Here is a 20,276-nt window from a genome sequence, read left to right on the forward strand (position 1 = left end):
CAATAAAAATGAGGGTGAGGGTAGAGGGCTCCACAGGTAGAACAGATGAGCTTTTTAAGGAACAGAAATGGAAGAGTGCATGGCATATATAGGGAAGAGAGGGCTAGTTGCCTCCCCAATACCCATTCTCTCCTTTCTTACTAATGGCATCCTAATTATCTTGGATGAAATCATGTCAGCATTCCTTGGTGATGGAAGGAACAGTTAACCAAGTTCTGGCCAATGAGATATAAATTAAGTTGTTGGGTAGGGATTCCAGGACAGTTCCTTTAAAAGAGGACCGATTTAGTCTTTCCTCCTTTGTGCCTAGAACTGGGATGTGATGGCTGAAGCTGTGGGGACTATATTGTGACCATGAGGAGGCCACACTGTGACCATGAGGAGGCCTTGAGGATAGAAGCCAGCCCTGTAATTACCTTCAGACTTTATATTTAAGGAGAGGAAAATAAATCCCTATCTTGTTTAAGCCACTTGTCTTTCAGGACTATTACTTATAGATGATTGCAACTCCTAAATGACCCTGGAGGGTCTGTCAATATCTCCCTTGCCTCCTTCTTCATTGAGATGGTCTTGGGCAACCATTTTCCTTAAGGTGCACTTTGAGAAGCTATGGGGTTGAAGGGAAGGAGAACAGGGCCTCAATGTGAAGCGAACCCTGGGAGGAGATCAGAGAATACCCAGGAGTGAGGTCCTCTAGAAGACCTGAGAGTGTCCAGGGAGGGTGGCGTCTGAAGGGACCCTAGACTCATCCACTGTTCCTCTCAACAATAAACTTGCAGATAAACATATGACCAGGCACATACAAATCCCCAGCAATGCCACCCCATTCTCCCAAATACACAGAGCCAATATTTGAAAATGCTCTAATATCCAGGAACTGTCAGGGCCTCCCCTACTGCCATCCCTGGCCACTGCATCTAGAGGAATCAGGGCCCTGGACTGAGGCTGTGGCCAGCCATGGAGTAAGGGTGGCTGGGCCAGAGGCATTGCTGTGGAACTCTGCCAGGCCCTGAGCTTGGGTGACTATAGATCCTCCACTGGTTAGGGCAGGTCCTTGAGGACACAGAGTGCTCAGGTGGACAGGGAAGCTCATTTTGTAAGCCTCATATCATGTGGGTGAAGAGACAGAGCTCAGAGAGGAAGAGTGGCTCCACCAAAGTCACACAGCACTAAGGGAGGGGGCAGATGCCAGAGTCTGCATTTCACACAACCCACAATTGGCATCTAAACACAATGGGTGCCATCTTTTTCACTTTATTTTGGCCATTCTCCTTGGTTGGAATGCTCTTCTACCAGATATCCACAATGAGCACTCCCCCAGGTGCTTTACATCCTTCCTCAAAGATCACCTTCTCAGTGAGGACCTCCCTGACCTCCTGTTTAAAGTTGTACTCCCCACCCCTTCCCTATCCTCTTCTGTTTCTCCATATCCCTTTTCATTACCCAGTATACCATATATTTCACTGTATGTCAGCTCCGTGATGCAGGGATATTTTGCATCTGTTTCCCTGCTGCATCCTCAGCACCTAGGACAGGGCTGGGCACAAGGTAGGTATACTACATATTTATTAACTGAATGAATGAATGAATGAATGAATGTCAAGCTTCACCAAGAATGCTTCTGCTGATGTAGGGCACAAAGGAAATCTTGAATGGCTTCTTCTAGTGCAGAAGTGTCTTCGAATGTGTCCCCTGCCCCATGGATAAACTGTGCCCCAGGGCACGAGCTGCAGCCCTTGAGCTCACAGAGTTCACTGATCCTTCGTGAGCCAAGTTGTGCCCTTTTAAGGGCAGACTGAAAACCAAGCTTAAATTGTCTCTGCTGCTTTCCTCATGGAAAAAAAATAGGCCCTTCCACCCCTTTTGGTTTTGTAGCCCTTTATTAATGTGAGGGTGTGCATGTGTACAAGAATGGGTATTTATGGAGTGTGGTAGTCTGCAGTAAGAGAGCTTCCAGTCTGGCCACTGCGTAGTCTGTGGGTCTGAGCCTCAGTTTTCTCATCTTTTAAATGGAAATAACAATGGTACTTACCTTAACAGGACATTGGCTTCTCTTGTGTGGGCTGTTGATTGGGAAAACACACACAGGAGGCTGCTGGGGTGCTGGACATGTTCTAGATCTTGACCTGGACGACGGTTATACAATGTGTGGTTAAAGAGTTCATCAAGCTAAACCCGTAAGTTTCGTTTTTCTTACTGCATGTAAAGTACATTATTAACACAGAAAAAATAGTACTTACTTCACAAGGTGGTTGTGAGGATGGAATAGAAAGAACTTTAAATATGTCTGACTTATAGGGGAAAACCAGTAAAAAATATCAACTATTATTAAGTATGAACGTGTGCATATGGGTGTGAACTCTTCTGTGGGCACGTACTGGTGTGAGATTACATGACCCCAAGGGTGAGGTGGTGTGTCAGTGTATGGACTAAGGTCATGAGTGGGCACCTGTGTCAGTAGATGGATGCCTGAGTGTTGTGTGAACACAGGTTCCTGTGTGTGTGCGTGGTGCACAGAACTCAACACGTATGTTGGATTTCACACTGAATGTGTGCATGCATGTGCAGCTATGCAGATGGCTCTGTTTCTCTGAACCTGTGTGTTCTACACAGGACAAAGCCTGAATGCTGAGCCGATGGTGCTGGGACTCAGCTGTGCTCCTCACACCAGGTGAGGTGGGGGTGGTTTGGCAGAGAGCCTGCTCCCCCACACCCACTCCATCCCAAGGGAGGGAGGCGGCAATGGAAGGCCTGGCTAACAGCTCTTAGCACCCATTCCCTTCCCACAGTTGCAACTTCTTAAAGATGCAAATTCCTCTTCACTCCATGCAAACAAGTCCCCAGAACCAATGCTGTCTCCCCTCGGGGCCAACCACCACCACCGTGATTGGACCCCAGTGGACCACCCCCAGCCGAGCCAGGCTGCCTGACTTAGGGATAGGCTTGGGGATCAGAGCCAGCTGGAGTCGTTTCCTGTTTCTCAACCACTGATTCTTTCTCTTCCCTGGGGGACCCTGGCTCTCCCTGCTGGCTCAGGTGTCCTGGAGAGAGCCTTAGCTGGGTGTGGCCCAAACTGGCTGTGGGACTCATGAAGGCAGTGCTCCCTCTAGATGGGCTCTCAGGCTGTTCCTGGTCTCATGTATGGGGATGCTCTGAATGGTCACTGTCCCCAACCCAAGGCACTGGATGGAGAGAGGCCTGGCTCTCTCAGATCCTCCTGCGTGGCATATTTACCATGGGCTTCACTCAAGGACCCTGAGCCTACTCATTCCCCACCAGTGTGCAATTCTCCCATCTCCTATGTCCTGTCTCCCCAACAGGGACATATGTCTTTGTCAGCCCTGGATGACCCATATCAGGGGGCCTGGCAGGGGCTCAACAGACAGCCCTCCTGACCCACCTTGGTAACAACTCCCCCAAACCCACCAGCTCTATGTGGGCACCCCCACCCCCAAGGCTCCTGGTTAAAGTGTGCTCAACTATCAGGAAGCCAGGATGTGTGGGAAGAGAGAGGTAAGTGATGGCAACAGCGTGAAAGCAAGAGCTGGAGGTGCTCAGAGGATTGGGGAGCCATGTGACACCAGTAATTATATGCCATGAGGTCAGGATGTGTATGTCACTGTGGTGCCCACCTGTGGCCTGGCCTGCATCCCTGGCCCTGGTACTGATACGGGCCCTTGAAGTCACCTGGAAGCAAATGTGTTAGCCCCAATGCTCCGCCCTCGGAAGTGGTAATCCATAGCGGCCAAACCAGTTCCCAGGCATAGGTTTCTGGGCTGTCTTTCTCAATCTCGAGAACACTTGTGACTCCCCTACCCCTCTTAGGGGCCCCTGCCACTGTCTGGGGTCTGGGCTGGGCAGTGTCCACTTCCAGAAATTAGGCCAGTCCGGCACAGGACAGTCTCTCCTAGTCTCTCCCACACATTTGTTCATTTCTTTACTGAACAAGCCTACTGCATGCAGTCACTGAGGACAGCCCCTCCTGCTAGAGTCTCTTCTTAGAGGAAATTAGACTCTCTTCCAGAATGTCTACCCCAAACCAAGAAATACGCACAAAGCAAGGAATCGCTGGAAATAAGGGCTGTGGTCCAGGGATACACTCCTGAGCAGACTACAGATTTATTGGACTCTGCTTCCCAAATGCCCAGTGTCCCAGTCCTCTCTCTGCAGGAGCCCAGACCTCCCATATCTGGCAGGTCACAAAAATCTAACAATGGTCATCACGTACTGGACACTCACCAGCATGTATACAATGCTAAACTTCAATGAAGGATTTTAATTCTGATGACACCTCTGGAAAAAGAACTGTCCTCATTTACAGATTGGGACACTGAGCTTCTGAATGGTTAAATAAACTGAGCAGTCACACAGCAGAGAAGCAGTAGAGCTAAGTTCACCTATCTGGAGTGGAGAGCAGAGGTAACACTTGCCCTGGAGGAGTGGGGATTTGGAAAACACACTGGCAGGGGCAGCCAGGCCAGGGCAGTGTCCATCTTTTCCAGACAAGGCCTAGGCCATGTGGTGCCCTCTGCTGGCCATGTGCCCACCCTGCACCAGCTCTGAGGTGGCCAGCCTACCAGCACCCCTAAGGGACTACTTTTGCCCTTCACACATTCCCCTTCCTACCTACAACATAGCTCAGGGCAGCCACACCCTGAGAAGACATCCTTCACAGCTCAGCCGCAATCCCTCCCTGGCCCTTGCTGTCCGGCTGCCCTCTAGGTGTGGGGGCCTCTGTTGTTCAGAGGCCTCAAGCAGCGACAGCCCAGTCTTTCAGGGGTCGTGGTTGTCTTGGCTGCTGACCAGGGCTGCGGGCTTGGTGCCGGTGAGCATGGCCCCACAGGCTCTCTCCTTGGGCCCTCAGATACAGCCCCCCTCTTCTCTCAGACTTCTCCCCTTCCCCACAGCCCAGCCGGAGGAATTCCTAGAACTCAGCTCCATGGCCCTAGACAGTCCTTAAGAGGACAGGACCACAGGAACTATGACCTACTGGGGCTCTGGCTTCACTCCTCCAGGCCCCAGCCACATGGCTCCTGGGTGGTGGCCACCCCTGGGTGTACCTAGCTTCTTGTTTGCTCCATAAGCGTCTGCAAGAGTGACCAGCAGAGAGAGGCTGGGACACAAGGGTCTAGGGACAGAATCTGAACTGCCAGGACAGGAGAGAGGTCAACCACAGCCATCAGAGCGCTGAGTCTGAAGAGGGGTCTTCTTGGTCAGAGAAGATCATCGCAGAGGGAGCTGGGACAACCAGCAGACTTTGAGGGAGTGTGTGACACATGTGACACCACCTAGTAAACACAGATCTATCTCCCTGCTTCTGCCCTTGTCCCCCCTAGTTTATTCTCAACACAGCAGCCGGATGGATCTTTCAAAGGATGTCAGATGTGTCCCTCCCTCCCTGTGCTCACAACCCTTCAGTGACTCCAGTCTGAGTCACATCAAGGCCCCACGTGACCTGAGCCCCCACCTCACCCCTCTCCTCACTTCACCTCTTATTACTCTTCTCACTCACTGTACAGCAGCCAAGCTCCTGCCTCAGAGCCTTTACACATGCTGTTCTCTCTGCCTGGAATGTTCTTAACCCAGATACCCACAAGGCTTTGTGCACATTAGTAAGGCTTCTCTGACTGCCCTGTGTAAAACAGCAACCCTCTCTGCCTCATTAGCACTCCCTGGCCTTCTTTGCTTTCTCTCCACACCACCTCTCACCTCTTGACACATTACATCTTCTTAATCATCTGTCTACCTGGACTAGAATGACAGCTCTATAAGGGTAGGGGGTTTTGCCTCTCTGGGTTTCTGCTGTATCTCCAGCACCTAAAATAATGCCTGGCAGGGAAATGATGTCCAATAGATGAATGAGTAAATGCACTGCAAAGGGGCAAGGCCAGCAGAGCTCTCCCCGACTGGGCCAGGGAAGGAAATGGGAGCCCATATTCTCCTACACTTCCCCCTCTAGATACAGATTCTGGAAGGAATATTCCCCACGGTGGCGCTGATGTCCTTTCAGTGTCTCAAGTACACCATCTTCTCTCCCATCTTCTCACAAGCTGTTTCCTCCATCCCATTCCCATCTCTCCATCCTTCAGGTCCTTAAGTGAAGAGAAGCCCCCCAGACACTCCTGAGCTAAGCTAAGGTTGCTTACTCCATACTCCCAGCCTGCACTCCCATTACCACGGGTGTCGTGACACTCCAGAGTTCCTTTTTCACAAACTGAGCACCACACCGGCCTGCTTCATCTGTACACTTGGGAGGATTAAATGAGGTCGTTCATATAAATAGTTTAATAGGAATTGGTCAGCCAGTATTACCATAATTATAGTGGACATTCAGACATTTGTTGTTTGTGATGGAAAAGCAGCACACTAAAAGTAATATTTAAGCTAGAAATCACAGCCTTGAATAAATCCTGGGAAATGCTAGGGAACCCTGGCCCACATTTTGAATATCACTGTTCTAAATGACTTCAGCTCCTTCAAACTCTAGTGAACCTGGCCAACACAGCCCTGGCTAGATCTGGCTCAGTTTCACAGACCAGGTGGACGAGGGGTTAACCCCTTCAGGCCACCCTTACTATCCTCACGCAAAGGGTGGTCTGAGGAATCTGAGGACCAGCAGCATCCACTCACTTGGGAGCTTGTTAGAAACACAGAATCTTGCCCTCTTTCCCAGGATCTTCCACATCAGAATTTCCCTTTTAACACATTCAAGTTTGGGAAGCACTGCCCCAGATCACAGCATCTCAGAACTAAGGGCTAAAAAGGATATTTTTAAAAATCTGTGAGTTCCACCCAAGTCCTGGTTTCCAAACAACGTCTTCATTTTATAGAGGAGGCATCCGAGACTTACCAGTCACGCTAGCCTGTCAGAGAAGCCATTCTCTGGACACCCTGACTCCCAAATTCACACAACTTCTCCCGTCTCAAGCAGTCTCGCCTGCTCCCTGCTCCACTCCCATTTTTGAAATAAAGGTATGAGTGCCCTCTGTGCCTGTTCTCTTGGCCGCCAGACAGGGCTGGACATCAGGTGGTGCCTGGGAAAGTGTCCGGGTCACAGCAAGCAGGTGAGGGAGGGGCCTTCTCAAGAACAGGGTGGGAGGCACCCCGTACAATCTGAGCTGGGGCAGGGAGGTGACTTGAGAGGACCTATTTGCTCTGCAGGGAGGGCTGGGCCCAGACCACTGCAACTGCCTCCACACCCCCCACACCTAGACAAAAGCTCAGTTGAAAGCCCCCTCCCTGTCACCTAGCCCCCGTGGGAATGGCTCAGGCCAGAAGCCACCATCAAATCTGCTCCTTTCTCCCAGGGCCTGGTAACTTCTTGACAGGTTACAGCCCCAAAGACAAACAGCTTCTGCCAAGCAAATAACTGTGCAACGGTGGGGGTGTTGGGGAAGGCCTGAGAGTGGGTCTGAGCTGCCAGAAGACCCAGGTGACAGGGTGGGGGCCTCTCTTCTGCAGAGGACAAATAACCGTGGGCACTTGGAAGCAAGGAGGATGCAGGTGCACTGTTCGCACCGCGGGCAGAGGCAAGGGTGCTCACACCACAGGGGTCTCTGGGCCAGCCTCCTGGCTCCCTAGCCCTGGGCTCTGTGTCAGGCTATACAGAGACTTTGGGGCTTTGAAGCAGAGACCGGGGTTCTTCTGTGCTGCCTCCTTTGTCTCATGCAATCTGTGGCCACAGGTCCCCTCACTGAGCTGCCTACAAGAAGATGGCCAGGGAATCCCCTCCCCCAACTACTGCATCCTGGATCCCTTGGCTCACTGCCAGGGCCACCATCGTTTAGAATACAAAGCCATGCCAGCCAGGGTGAAGGCCCAATCTGGGGGTCTGCAATTAAGTGTAATGCCAGCATCTGGGAGCCAATGCCATGGGTCTGAGCCAGTAAGACATAAGCAACTCCCTTCCCTCTCTGATTTCACTTTCCCTTCAACACAGAAACGGTGATGATGTGACTAAGGACAAACTTGAGTTCTGAGCTCCTAAGAATGCTACAGACATGAAGGGATGGACCCAGTGAACCCACCATTTGCCATATTTGTCAATTAAGTTTCTTTCATGCTATCTGACCACTGTGTAACCTGCCTTCCTATCTCCTGGCCAAGGTCATAGGGCTGTCTCATAAGTACGCAGGGGAAGATTCCAAGTTTGCTTGCCAATTGCCTGGAGTGTGATCCCTACCTGGCTCTCAGGTTCCCAGGCTAGTCTGCAAAAACTTATGCAGTCCATAATCTACCAGAACCACTAAGGGAAACACACAAGGGAAGCTGCATTCCCTCTTCTAAATCTAGGATGCCAGGGGCCCAGCTGGGACTTTGAAGGACTGTCCAACTTGGCTTTGTCTGCTTTCCCAGTAGGAAAGATGCCCACAGTGCTTTGCATTCTTCTTGTGCTATTCCTGTACCTGCACAATGTGCCTGACAAACAATAAATGCCCAAATGATGCCTGCTGGCTGATCAACATTAACTTGACCGGTACATCCTATGTGCTGGGGACAGAGTAATGCTCCTTAGACACATGGTACCCTGGGGACCTAAAGATCATTGAAGGCAGTTTCACTTTTCTGGCCACTGGAAGCCAGGAAGAGCAGCAGATCCAATTATAACCCTAGGACTGATTTCCCAAACATAAAGTGAACGTCAGGGTCTCAGTTTTCCCTTCTGCAAAAGGAGAGACTGAGAAACCAAAAATCACGTTATCGGAGCCACCCTGGGACCAAGCAGACACACAGGGGCTTCAGGGCACAATAAAACTCACTGACACACAAGAAAATAGGGTTGGTTTTTTTGTTTTTTTTTTTTTGGTGTGTGTTAATTTAATCATACAAATATTCATTTATACAGTAAGGAAAAACCTCCTCATCTTCATCTCCTCCCAGGCACCACGAGGCCCCACCACAAACAACCACCCAGCTTGCTTGCTACACACCACTGTCCAGGTGGAGGAAGCAGCAATTGCTGCTCCAGCATTCACCCAAGGATAAAAAAAAAAAAAAGACAAGGCAGGGTTGGGTGGGGAATCAGCTTCCATTTCTGAGCCCTGGCAACCCCACCATCCTCTCCTGATAGGGCTCAGGTTGAATTTGGGGAGGTGTTTATTCTCATGCCCACTTCCCACCTTGGCCACAGCTGTCTTGGTGAGGTTCTCTCCAGGCTGGAAGTGCCTTTGACGGACTTAAGGTTACAGCCAGTCCTTGCTGGGGTAAGAGAAGGCTGTTTCTTGTGAAAAATGCCCCGAATTCAACTGCCCCCAAGGCAAAAAGAAATAAAGGCATGCACGCGTGCACACAGATCCACACACACCTCACTCCATGCACACAGGCCTGAGCCCCTCTACCTCCCCCACTGGGCTCAGGTCCTTAAGGATGCTGCTTGCGTCACCTCATGGGTACCAGACACTGGAAGTCCTGCCCAGGGGCAGCCTGCCATTTGATGAGGAGCCTAAGAGGAACTGAGACCACTGAGGCTGAGAGGGTAGCCTATGCTGCCCAACTCAGCAGGGGAGAGGAGGGGCTCGAGGAGTTGCTCAGAACCTAAACCAATGGGAGGAGGCAGGATCAAGGGTACTGACAGCCTCCAGGTCCTGGGGGAACCACAGACTCCTTCTGCTTCTATTCCATGGCTTGCGCTTGCTCTGGCCTCAGCAAGGAGCTCACCTCTCCAAAGATGTGTACAGAAATGGTTTGTCTTTGGGAGGGAAGCTAACGTGCTTGGGCCAATTACCTTGCTGGGTGAAGCTGCCTACAAGCAAGAGGAGAAGAGGATTCCCCTGGCAGGGCCAGACCCACTGATGGTGACCTGTGAAGTCACTGCTGAATCATGGCAGGCAGCGCCTCCTGGGAAGGGGAAGGGGCGCCTAGTGCGGGGCAGATGAGGAAGCCAGGAAACTAGGAAACCAGGGGATGGAAAGCTTCCCACGATCCCACCAGGGCAGCTGAAGATGTGACACTCTGAGGCTATCTAGTGAGGAAAACGGCTGGGCATGTGTAGGCTCCAGGGTGGTGGTGTCCAGGAGGTTGGCACCAACAGTAGCAGAAGTCTGGGCCTAACAGGGCCCCCAGACAAAAAGCTATCGTGAGCCCCTGCTTGGGCCTGTGGTGGCCTGGGCACCTGGCAGGGACTCCCATCTGCTCTGCTCGGGAATGGGGTACTCTTCGTGTGCATAGAAAGTAGGTGCTCCGCTGTGAGCCCGAGTCCAGCCCCAGCCGCACTGCTCTCTCAGCAGGCTGGCTCCACCCTCCCTCAGGACCTCTCCAGTGGACCAATGTTTATTCCCCCTTTCAATTTTTTGGGAGGAGGGAAGGCAAAGGGGGAATTTCATACAAACTTTTCTCTCACAATCAAGCTTTAAAAAAACAACAGTCTCAGAAGAGGATGAGGAGGAACAAACAACACACATTTTTTTCTCCGACACCCAGAAAGAGAGACAGGCAGGCAGACCATCACCCACACCCAGGCTGTATGACCCACTGCAGCCGCTCATCGACCTGGTCTCCCTGCTGGTCTCACACCCTCAGGATGGGTGGGGGTGTGGGAACAGGCAGGCAACTCTGCACCCGCACCTAGACCCATATCCCTGGCTATCAACCAACCAAGACTCGAGGGAAGGAGGGGTAAGAAGAGAAGAGGGACTTTGCATATTCTTGTATCTTTGGCAGACAGCTGTTCTAGCCTGGTTCAAACTTTCCATGGAGATATCCACATCTCAAACTGCTTGGAATCCACAGGATGCCAGTGGGGCCACCTGTCCAAGTGAGCAGCCAGCTAATCAGCCTGTGCTCTGGCAGGGCTGCCCTTTGCCCACCACCTCCCAATAACCAAGCATCCTGCTCAGGGCTGGGGACCTTTCAGTTCCATCAAAATGTGGTAGCTGTGGCCCTTCCCCATGGCAAATTCCCCATCTGGGGCTATATTTTCATACCTTAACAGCTCAGCTTCCACTAACAGGCTGTGAAACCACCACAAAGGACAACTGGAGGAGAACACAGGGAAAGGAGCTGTGTGACAACAGAGAAGCATGGGACACCTTCACATTCGCCTGCTGCACAATCGCTGGTGAGCTGCACCAACACCCGTGTGTGTGTGCACGTGGCACACGCACATATGCAGCACAGAGGCACTGTTCCCAGAGTGAATGGGGGCCACTGTGTACAAAGAATCCAGAAGAGCAGTAAGCGTGATGGCATTTCTCTCTGCCAAGAGAAACATGGAAGGAAAGCAATTTGAATTGTTACAAGTGTGTGCAGAAGGACACCTCTCAGCCTCAGAAACTCCCACGTCACCCGAGATCTGTCCTCAAGGCTTCCTCCGCTGGCCACACAGGGAAGTTTGGTCTTCAGAGAGGTTCTGATGGTAACAAGCCACAGGGTTGACGAATACTAATGTCAAAGGTGTAAATCAACAGAAGATTAACGAGAAAAGAAGAGGAAAAGGGTGATAACTCATTGGCTGATGCCATGAAAAACAAATGGGGTCAGAGACTTGTGGAGTCATGTGGCACTGACCCACAGAGTCCCCAAACATGCCACGCCAGCTTCTAACCTGAATCGCTTCCAGAGCAAGCAGCTATTCTATAAAGAGTATGTTATCCCTTATCTAAAAAAAATAAAAGTGGGAAAGAGGGGAGAAAATTAACATGTGCTCAAAACTACAACCTGTCTGTAGGCAAAATAATTTTTGTTTAAAAAGATGGCTTTTTTCCCCCATTTTAAACTTTTTTTTCCTTCTTGAGTGACCTAATGACTTGCTAGACTGACACTTAATAAACAAAACCCAAAGTGGCTGCACAGATTTCTTCTTGGTAGCCTCAACACCATTCCTGTGAATCAGCATTCACACATGCATACTGAGTTTACTCAAAACTAGTCTGTTCTGCGTCTTCCTCTTCTTCCAGGATGGGGGGTCAGAGCCAGGGGTCCACGCGATGTGGTCTGCAATCCAGAGGAACCCCTTGCCCTCCCCCCCAAAGTCAAGCCTTCTGTCTTTTGTTAATTTTTCTTCTTGCTGACACCCGTTTAAGACTGGCCGAAGGGATAAGGCCCGTGGAGCCCCTGGAAGAGAGTGAACACAGTCAGTGATGGTAGACACAGGCAGGTACAATTTGACAACCAAACCAAGTAAAAGAATTAGTCATTCCCAGTGAGCCAGAAGGAAGCCCAAGGGCACAGACAAAGCCTGCGGGTTGTTCTTGCCATGCAAAATCTCAAGAAGCCAAGTATCAGCACATTTCAAGTTGCTAAGTGTTCTCATTCAATCACACCATCCAAGAGAGAGGTGGCTAGGGGAGAGAATTCTCGTCTTTCAGATGCTAGATCAACTGGTGCCAACCTTCCTCCACCCAGGTCACAAAGCCTTCCTTCCTTTTTGACAATATCTCAACCTCTCTGCTAAAGATCCTTGGATCCCACTTTCTACACCTTATCCTCAGGTGTAGGCTACTGCTGGCTGATGACAATTACTTCAACAACAAAAATACTGCAGCCACTGTCCACCTAGTTACAGGCAGGATAGCAGGGGCTTTGTGTACATTGTCTTTAATCCTCATCCCCAAAGCCAAGTGAGTATTATTACATCCATTTGGCTGATGCCCATCTGACTGCAGAGATTAAGAGATTTGTTCAAAGTCACATGGGTAGTAAAAGGCAAAGATTCAAACTCAGGTCTGAACTTTGTTCTCTCCACATTGCTTCTCCCTTGCCATATGATAATAAGGTTTATTCCAAATTCCCAAAGGCATTTTCTATGCTGCTTGGCTGCTGGAGAAGGCTTCATAGTCTCACTTTTCCCTTTTGTTAAGAATGAGACACTAAGATGTGCCCACACCAAAAGCAGCTTCATGAACTTGCTAGAGGATGTCCTGTGCCTCCCTCCACCTTCACCCCACTCCACCTTGGACTGTGCTTCTTGAAAAGACCCAGGAGAGCAAAGCTAACTGGTGACCACTCTCACTAAGGTCCTACACCCCAAACTGGCCCAGAAACAGCAGGACCCTTGGATCAAAGGGGTCAAATGGGCATGGAGAGGAGGTGCCACAGCCATACCATGACAATCGACCAGAGGAGTTTCACGATGCTTGACAACTACGTTAAGAATCCTGAATCTAGGCACAACTGGGGTGAGGAGGCACAAGAATGACTGAGATGACATTTTCCATTAGTTTGATGGGATGTGGGCAGTCAGAATTTGATTTTCTTTAAAGAATGACACATTTCTTTGAAAAGGAATATAAGTGCTTCGTTGCAGGGTTGCCAGTGATTAAAATCCCTTATCAGTATGACTTTGTTTTGTTTGTTGCCATCTCCCTAGCACCTAGCATGGCACCTGTCCCTTAGTAGATACCCAATAAGTATTTGTTGAATTAATAACTAAAAGAGGACAGGTATTTTTCGGACTACTACCTGGAGTGTCAGACCCCTTTAAGTCAAAGAATACTGGCCCTTCCAACCCAAGTTTTTAAACAGCTGCTTAGGTCTGGGGATACAGTGTCTGAGTCATGCCATCCATTTGGTCGCCGTCTCCCAGGTCCCAGGAGAGGCTGGGCTCTCTGGAGGTGCTTGCTAGAGATGCACAACCTCATGGTTTCTACTGCAGTGGGATGCAGCTTGTGCAGAACTGAGACAAAGAGACCTGGGTTCTGCTCCCAGCTCTGTACTAGCTCACCAAGTGACCTTGGGTAAGGTCCCCTCCTCTCAGGATCTCAGGTTGTTCCTTAAATTTTTCCAGATTTAAGGTTCTAGGCATTGACACAAAGTACCTAGCCAAGGAGGCTAAAAAAAAAAAACAGTATTATAAGAAAAATGTTCTTTGTTCATGCTTATAATGCCAGAAGTCAAAGCTGCCAAGAATAGGGACCATGAGATCAAACTTTCCAGTTTTTTCAGTGGAAAGCACTGAAATTGCTTTTGCTTTTTTTTCCTCTCTCCATATAAAGCCTCAAAAGACCAGAAGTATGTCTAGCTGCTTGGTGTAATTATTGAACACAAAAACCCTGAAGAGGTGAATTCGGAGGATGGGCAACATTGATAAGAGCATCAACTATGTGCCAGGTGCTTGCTGCTATAGCACTTTAACATGTTCTCTTTAATTTTCATGAAGATAAATTAAGACAAGTACAATCTCCAAGTTCTGAGAGGTGAGGTAACCTGATCAAGGGCACAGAGCTGGTAAGCAGAGCAGGGGTGATTAAAATGCCATATGCCTGCCAGCCCCTGCGTCAATCATGTCTCCAGCAGGCAAGCTAAGGCTATAACCACCTTGGTAGTCATAGCACCCACCCATTCAACCAAGTGCTAGAGGAGCAAAAAACTCTTAGAATCCATTTGGGGGGCCTGGTCGGAGGGTCACAGACCCCAGAGGTAAAAATTAAAGCAGCTTGTAACAAGCTGCTCTCAGTTCTTCCCAGCAACATTCATTCATCCAGAACAATTCAAGGAAGGCAATAAAGGCTGTGATTCCTGTAAGGTTTAGAACCAATACAATGCTTAAAGGTTTTTCCTGTGCAGGAAAAAATGCTCAGAGAAAAGAAAACCCGAAGAACAAACAGCATTTGTTTTCTGTGAACTATTCGTTCCTTCACTCTAAATTTAACTGCTTTCCAGACCAAAGCTCCACATATTCACACCGGCTCTTACAAAGCAAGCCCTTGCCTTGTGACTTGTGTGGAATGCTTGGAGAACAGACTTCATGACTTTGCCGAGGAGCTGTTGCGCATGCCCATTTTACAGATAAACTAAATGGGTCCTATGCCATTGGCAGAAAAATACAGCAGACGTGGGCATTTTCAGATTTCCACATGAATGCCCTGGCCCTCAGACCACTCAGTATGGCATGGTATGGTATGTATTTTTTTTAGTTTTAAGAAACCCCCTTTTTTTTTTCTTTAATGGATGTCCTGGGGATTGAACCCAGGACCTTGCGCATGCTAAGCATGCACTCTACCACTGAGCTATAACCTCCCGCTAGTAAGGTATTTAGCTAGCTTAGATTAAGAGCTATCATTGGTCCCCTATTTACTGACTGAGATTCTATGCCTTTTGGAAAGAAAAATGCTACCTAATTCCCTTTCATCCAGAGAATGGCATTACTGAAGCTGTTTATGTTTAATTGGTACAGAAAGTTGGCTTAAGGAACAAACTCTATCTTCTTTCCCCCCAAATTAACTACCATCACTTCAAGGAAGGGAGAGGGAGCCAATTCTATTTCAAAACTACTTTACCATTGAGACTTCCCATGTGCAGGATTATAGGTGTCACAAGCAGATCTAGTACACAGGCAACACAACATCAGTTATAGAGGAAAAGCCTGGTGGAGATTCCAAGAACAGCTTGTCCAGGGTGTCCCATGGCAGAAGGCCAAGCGGGAAGTACCTTTCCTAAGAGTGGGATGGAGGTACATTTGAAGCAAGATGCCCATCCACATTTCAGGTTCCACTGGAGTTCTAAGACCCAGTGTAACAGGTTCTGGTGGCTTATGTCTCCAACTCCAACCTAAAAGTAGGGTTTGGCAATACAGATAATGTTCACTCTCTTCTGGTGCCTAGCAACTCTTCAACTTTTACCAGTAGGGAAGCAAATGCCAAATATTTTAATTAACCTGGCATCACTGACATCTCTCCTGTAACAGCTGTACTACTAATAAGGAAAACAGATCAAGGGATGAATGCATCAGATGGTACTAGAGTCCTGAATTAAACTCTGACAAGCGAAAACTGATGCCATGAAAGCATGATTACAAAACTCAGTGACGCTGATGCAGCAGGCTAACCTCCTTTCTATGAGGAATCACCTCTCACCATATAGGGACTAGCAACATGGATAGATTTGTCCATACTAATAGAAGGTATGAATAATCAAACCCAGAAAAGAACTCTATCTGACTCCAGGTCCAAAGACCAGTTCCCCAGGGCCTACCCAACTTGCACAGAAATGGGTTTTCAAAGGCTCCATTTCTTGGGAGTAGTCCCGCCTCTGCTAGGGGACAGGAAAGCATTCCTGGCGAAGGAGAGACAGCCTTTAGGTTCACATGGGTTCAGGTATTGCCTGTTTGCCTCAGTCTTCCCTAAGTTTTTCACTGAAGAGCTGTTACGGCTGTGAGCCCTGGGACCTAAGTTCTACTTGGCTACAGGAAAGGTGAGTCCTCTTAAAGCACAGGAGCTCCATACTCACCAACTAAGACAGAGGGGACTCCCTGCTAGTGGGTGTCTGGGAAAGAGACCTTGGCCTCAAGCCAGCTGAATGATTACAGTAGTTGGGGCAGGTCCTGAACTGCACTTCCACAATGGAATAACTACTGTGAGCCATAATTTGGCTAATTTTCCAAAAATATTTTTAAAAGAGAACACATATAGACTTAAAAGACAACCTCAGTTTCATTCACCACAATGTCCTGAAAGGATAATTTGAGATCTAGTACTTGTGGTCCCTATGCTCAAAGCAAAACTAAAAATAAGAACTATTTGTTTTTTAAAAATAGTTTATAGTTGCCCCTGTGGAATAGCAGAGTCACTCCCAGTCAGTGATTTGGTTATCACTGATCTTATGTGAGTGGACACCTGTAATACCTTAAAGTTCTTCCTAAAATTATACAGAAATCAAAATAACTTTTCCAAAAGGGAGTACTGAAAAACAGGAAACTAGTTCTGTTTCAGCTAGAATACTTTTAAAAGTTTACTCATCAATGTTCAACAGTAGAGGCAGTGCTATCAGAAAAGCAAGCTACTCTTTATACGATGGTAAAACTTGTTTCTGCCAATTATTTGTGCCTTGCACACAGTTAAGACTCAGATATCAGTAAAATGAATGAATGAACTGTGAAATACTCTGCACTGGTGAGCCATCTCTCTTTAACCTCCCTGGGGAGGGGCGGGGGAAAGAAGGCTGAAATTCCTAATGAAATAAGGATGTCTTAGGAGGAGGGCTTTTTGGGTAACTCTATATGAAAGCTGTTGTTTAGATAAAGCACCACAACATGAAAGTTTTCACAAACCTATCTTTATTTTGCCTTTGTGATTTGATTTAAATAAATAAAAAGGTTCAGGCTAATAAAAAGACAGGAGCATTTGCTGCATGGCTGTGAAATAACGTGCTCTCCGGGTGTATACTGATGGCAGCATCAGATAATACCACCAGGGCCCTCCTCCTGCTCACTTCCTGGGCCAGTCCTGGCCAGTGCTTTACCCGCCTAGTGCTCCTTTTGTGTCACTTATGTACACTGAATGCAAACACAGAAGAATACAGGGTTTAGTCCTAAGTTCTGTCATGATCCTGTACTGCAAACATGGTGTGGTGAGGCCCTGCTCATGGGGCTGGCTTGGTTGGTAAGGGCCAGAGATTGACCAAGCCCTGATCAAGCCTATTAGCCTCTCAGTAATTAGAAATAAAGTTTGTACTGGAGTAATGTACAGGATAAGGAGGGCTCTTCTCTCAGGAGTACTCAAAGCAGGGCTCATCCCTTAATAGATGGTGACTGTTCAAGGAGGCTTGCTGGTGGTAGAGCAGGGCCATATCAGCATGATGGGAACTTCTGCAGGTGCTAGAACACTGGTGTTCAAACTACCTTCATGTGACAGTCCTCAAAATTTCAAAGATGTATTTGATGTTTTGGCTGAGGACATGTATGAGAACCAGCCAAAGAAAAGCAAATAAACATACTTTTATGCATGATGCCTAATCATGGGGCAGGCTCAGTTCACGGCCTTCTGAGTGTGCCAAAACTGTGCTTAAAAGCTTGATTCAGTTATAAGTGTGCTGAACTAGTTTTTAAAAAGCCCTATCAAAGCATTTTTTACACTTACCTCTGTAACAGTTTTCCTGTTGCTCTTAACTAACTTCTACAGTCCTGCTGGACCTTCTCATGTGTCCATCCCTCCTCCCTCTACCGATCATCCAATCCTTCATCATACAGCCCTCATTCTTCCTCCTGCCATCATCCACCTCTCCATCTTCCCTCCCTTCTTCCTCTGTCATTCATCCTCTAGTCCATCCAAAGCTCCCCGTGGCCAAAGGCAATTCCCAGAGCCTTCACCTACCCCATGACAAATCAAGAATACCACCATGAAGAAGAAAACTCAAACATAATTGTGAATGAAAACATATTTAAAGTTCTACAAGGAGATGAAAGACACTGGCTGAATTCTACTTCCCCTTTCAGTAAAGACTTCAGAGCAAGCTATTTGCTATTTGAAATTCTAGCCCCCAAAATCTTGTTAATAGGAAGTGTGCTAGAATCCAGGTGGGATGCTAGCAGACAGAGCTCTCTCATGGCCATTTCTTAGGGCAGAGGAGATTCCTAGAAAGGAAGAAAGAACTGCTAAGAGTCTCACTGGCGAAGACACCTAAAAGTTTATCCAAGTTCCTAGCCACGTGTCCTTTGGTGTTGCACTGTAGGAGTCCTGCTGAGGCTGCTGGTCCCACTTTTTCTCAGGATTTCCATTCCAGCTCCTATACTGTTTCCTTACATGCCATCGTCTTCCCCCATCTCTCTTACAATTAATTCACAGAATAACCTCCCCTGCATCCCCTCAAATGTCTGGCTGATTCAGGGAGAATAAATTGTTTTTCCCTGGTCCCCATTCAGCAATGTTTGTTTTCATCCTACCACTTCCCTGCTCAAAAGCATTGTTGGTACTCTAGTTCCTTTCACATTAAAGGTGAACTCTCCTGTGCTTCGCTTTCAAAGGCTCCAAAATTCACCCCACCCTCTAAATACACCTCACTCACCACACTCAGGCTGGCCAGTGTCCTGTAAACACACCCTGCCTGTGAATGCCTCTGGGCCTTCCTGCATGTGGTTCCTCTTCCCTCCAATTCAGTTTGAATCTATCATTCACCAACATATCACTTTTCTGGCTACTTCAAATCTCACTGCTTTCTCCTTCCTTCAAACTCATATGAGCACTTAAAAATCAGCTGGAACTCAACATACTATTTCTTTACTGGCTCTCATTTCTTCCTATGAGCTAGTCACATCTGTGTAATCAGATGGTAAATTCTTTGAAGATAAGGATTAACACAGGCTGTGAGCAACTTAGAAGGCCTCTCTTCCTGACTAAATAATATCAAAGCCCTCTCTGTCAAAGCAGTTTTAACTTGCCCTTAGGTGGTAATCACAGCAAAAAGCCCAAGACCCTCAAGCTTTTGCAGGTGAATGTATACAGCTTTGAAAAGGGTCTCACTTTCAGTCCAGCTCTAAGGAACAGTCTGCTGAGGCACAGCAGCTCTTAATCTTACATTCTGCACCTGGTACTTCTAGACTATAGTTAACAGCAGACTAAGCTGAGAACAAGTCATTTGAAACCTGAGTATCTATACCAGGACACAAATTCTCACACTATAATTCCTAATTATACTTATCTGTCTAAACCTACAATTTCCTAGTCCCACTTTGAGAACTTTTATCAGAAATTAAAATGTCAAATTCAGAATACAGGGAAAAGAATGTTTCCTTACAGCTAAAATAAAATATGCTGGCTGTCTTGGGAACACTAGCTCTGTTTCAGCTACAAGACTACCCCAGCATCAGACCAATCTAAAACAATGCTCAGAGCCCCAAAGCAAAGAAAAGGGAGCTGAACAGCTTTGAAGCTGTTTAGGTACAAAAGGGAAAGTTCCTGGAGATACTTTTTATTCTTGGTCAGATAGTAATGTTACAAACAACAAGAGATATTTTCTAAGATGTACAGTGTTCGCTTAATTTATTTTTAAAATGCACACATGACCAATGCCAATGCAAACACCAGCAAAGCTGGGAGGACTTTACTAGTTCCTCTGGGTTATCAAAAGGGAGTCACCATAATTTCATTAAACCAGAGTCTCCTGGCAAACCCCTCTGGTACAGAATGTGCTAATCTGCCAGCGAACAGGGACAGGTACTGCTTGCACTCAGCTGCCATGCACTGCTTCCTTCTTGGCCACAAACTCTTTTGCTGCTTCTGAAGATGAACAAGGAGGTCTCTACAACCTGATACTAAATGTATAAACTACCTTCAGAGAACAGCAAACAAACTTTGCTTCTGTCAGCAAGCCTTGGCGTAGTGTGGCCTAGAAGAACACTAGACTCAAAATAGTTCCCTAGGTTCATCCCATGGCCCACCCCCAATTTGCTGTGTGAATGTGAGCAATTTACAACTTATTGTATTGGTTTGTCAAATGAAGAGTGTAACTACAAAAGCCACAAGAGTGTTGTGAATTAAGAACAAGAATAAATGCAGTAAAGGTGCTTTGGATAACATGAGACTGTCCACATGTTAGACAGTATTAAGCTCAGTCCGTGGACCTCT

General features: G+C 47.8%; 1 protein-coding gene across 5 annotated transcripts in view; it reads right to left on the bottom strand.

Moving 5' to 3' along the window:
- Positions 1–8,774: 8,774 nt before the first annotated feature.
- The window catches only part of ILRUN (inflammation and lipid regulator with UBA-like and NBR1-like domains), a 92,988-nt gene continuing 81,486 nt past the window's right edge, over positions 8,775–20,276 (bottom strand). For all 5 annotated transcript variants that reach the window (XM_074348517.1, XM_074348515.1, XM_074348518.1 and 2 more), the window contains one exon: positions 8,775–12,051. In XM_074348517.1, coding sequence (XP_074204618.1) covers positions 12,016–12,051 — 36 coding nt within the window. In that variant the 3' untranslated portion in view covers positions 8,775–12,015. The remainder of the gene's footprint in view (positions 12,052–20,276) is intronic.

The sequence above is a fragment of the Camelus bactrianus genome, chromosome 20 (assembly GCF_048773025.1).
Source record: "Camelus bactrianus isolate YW-2024 breed Bactrian camel chromosome 20, ASM4877302v1, whole genome shotgun sequence".
Lineage (NCBI taxonomy): Eukaryota > Metazoa > Chordata > Mammalia > Artiodactyla > Camelidae > Camelus > Camelus bactrianus.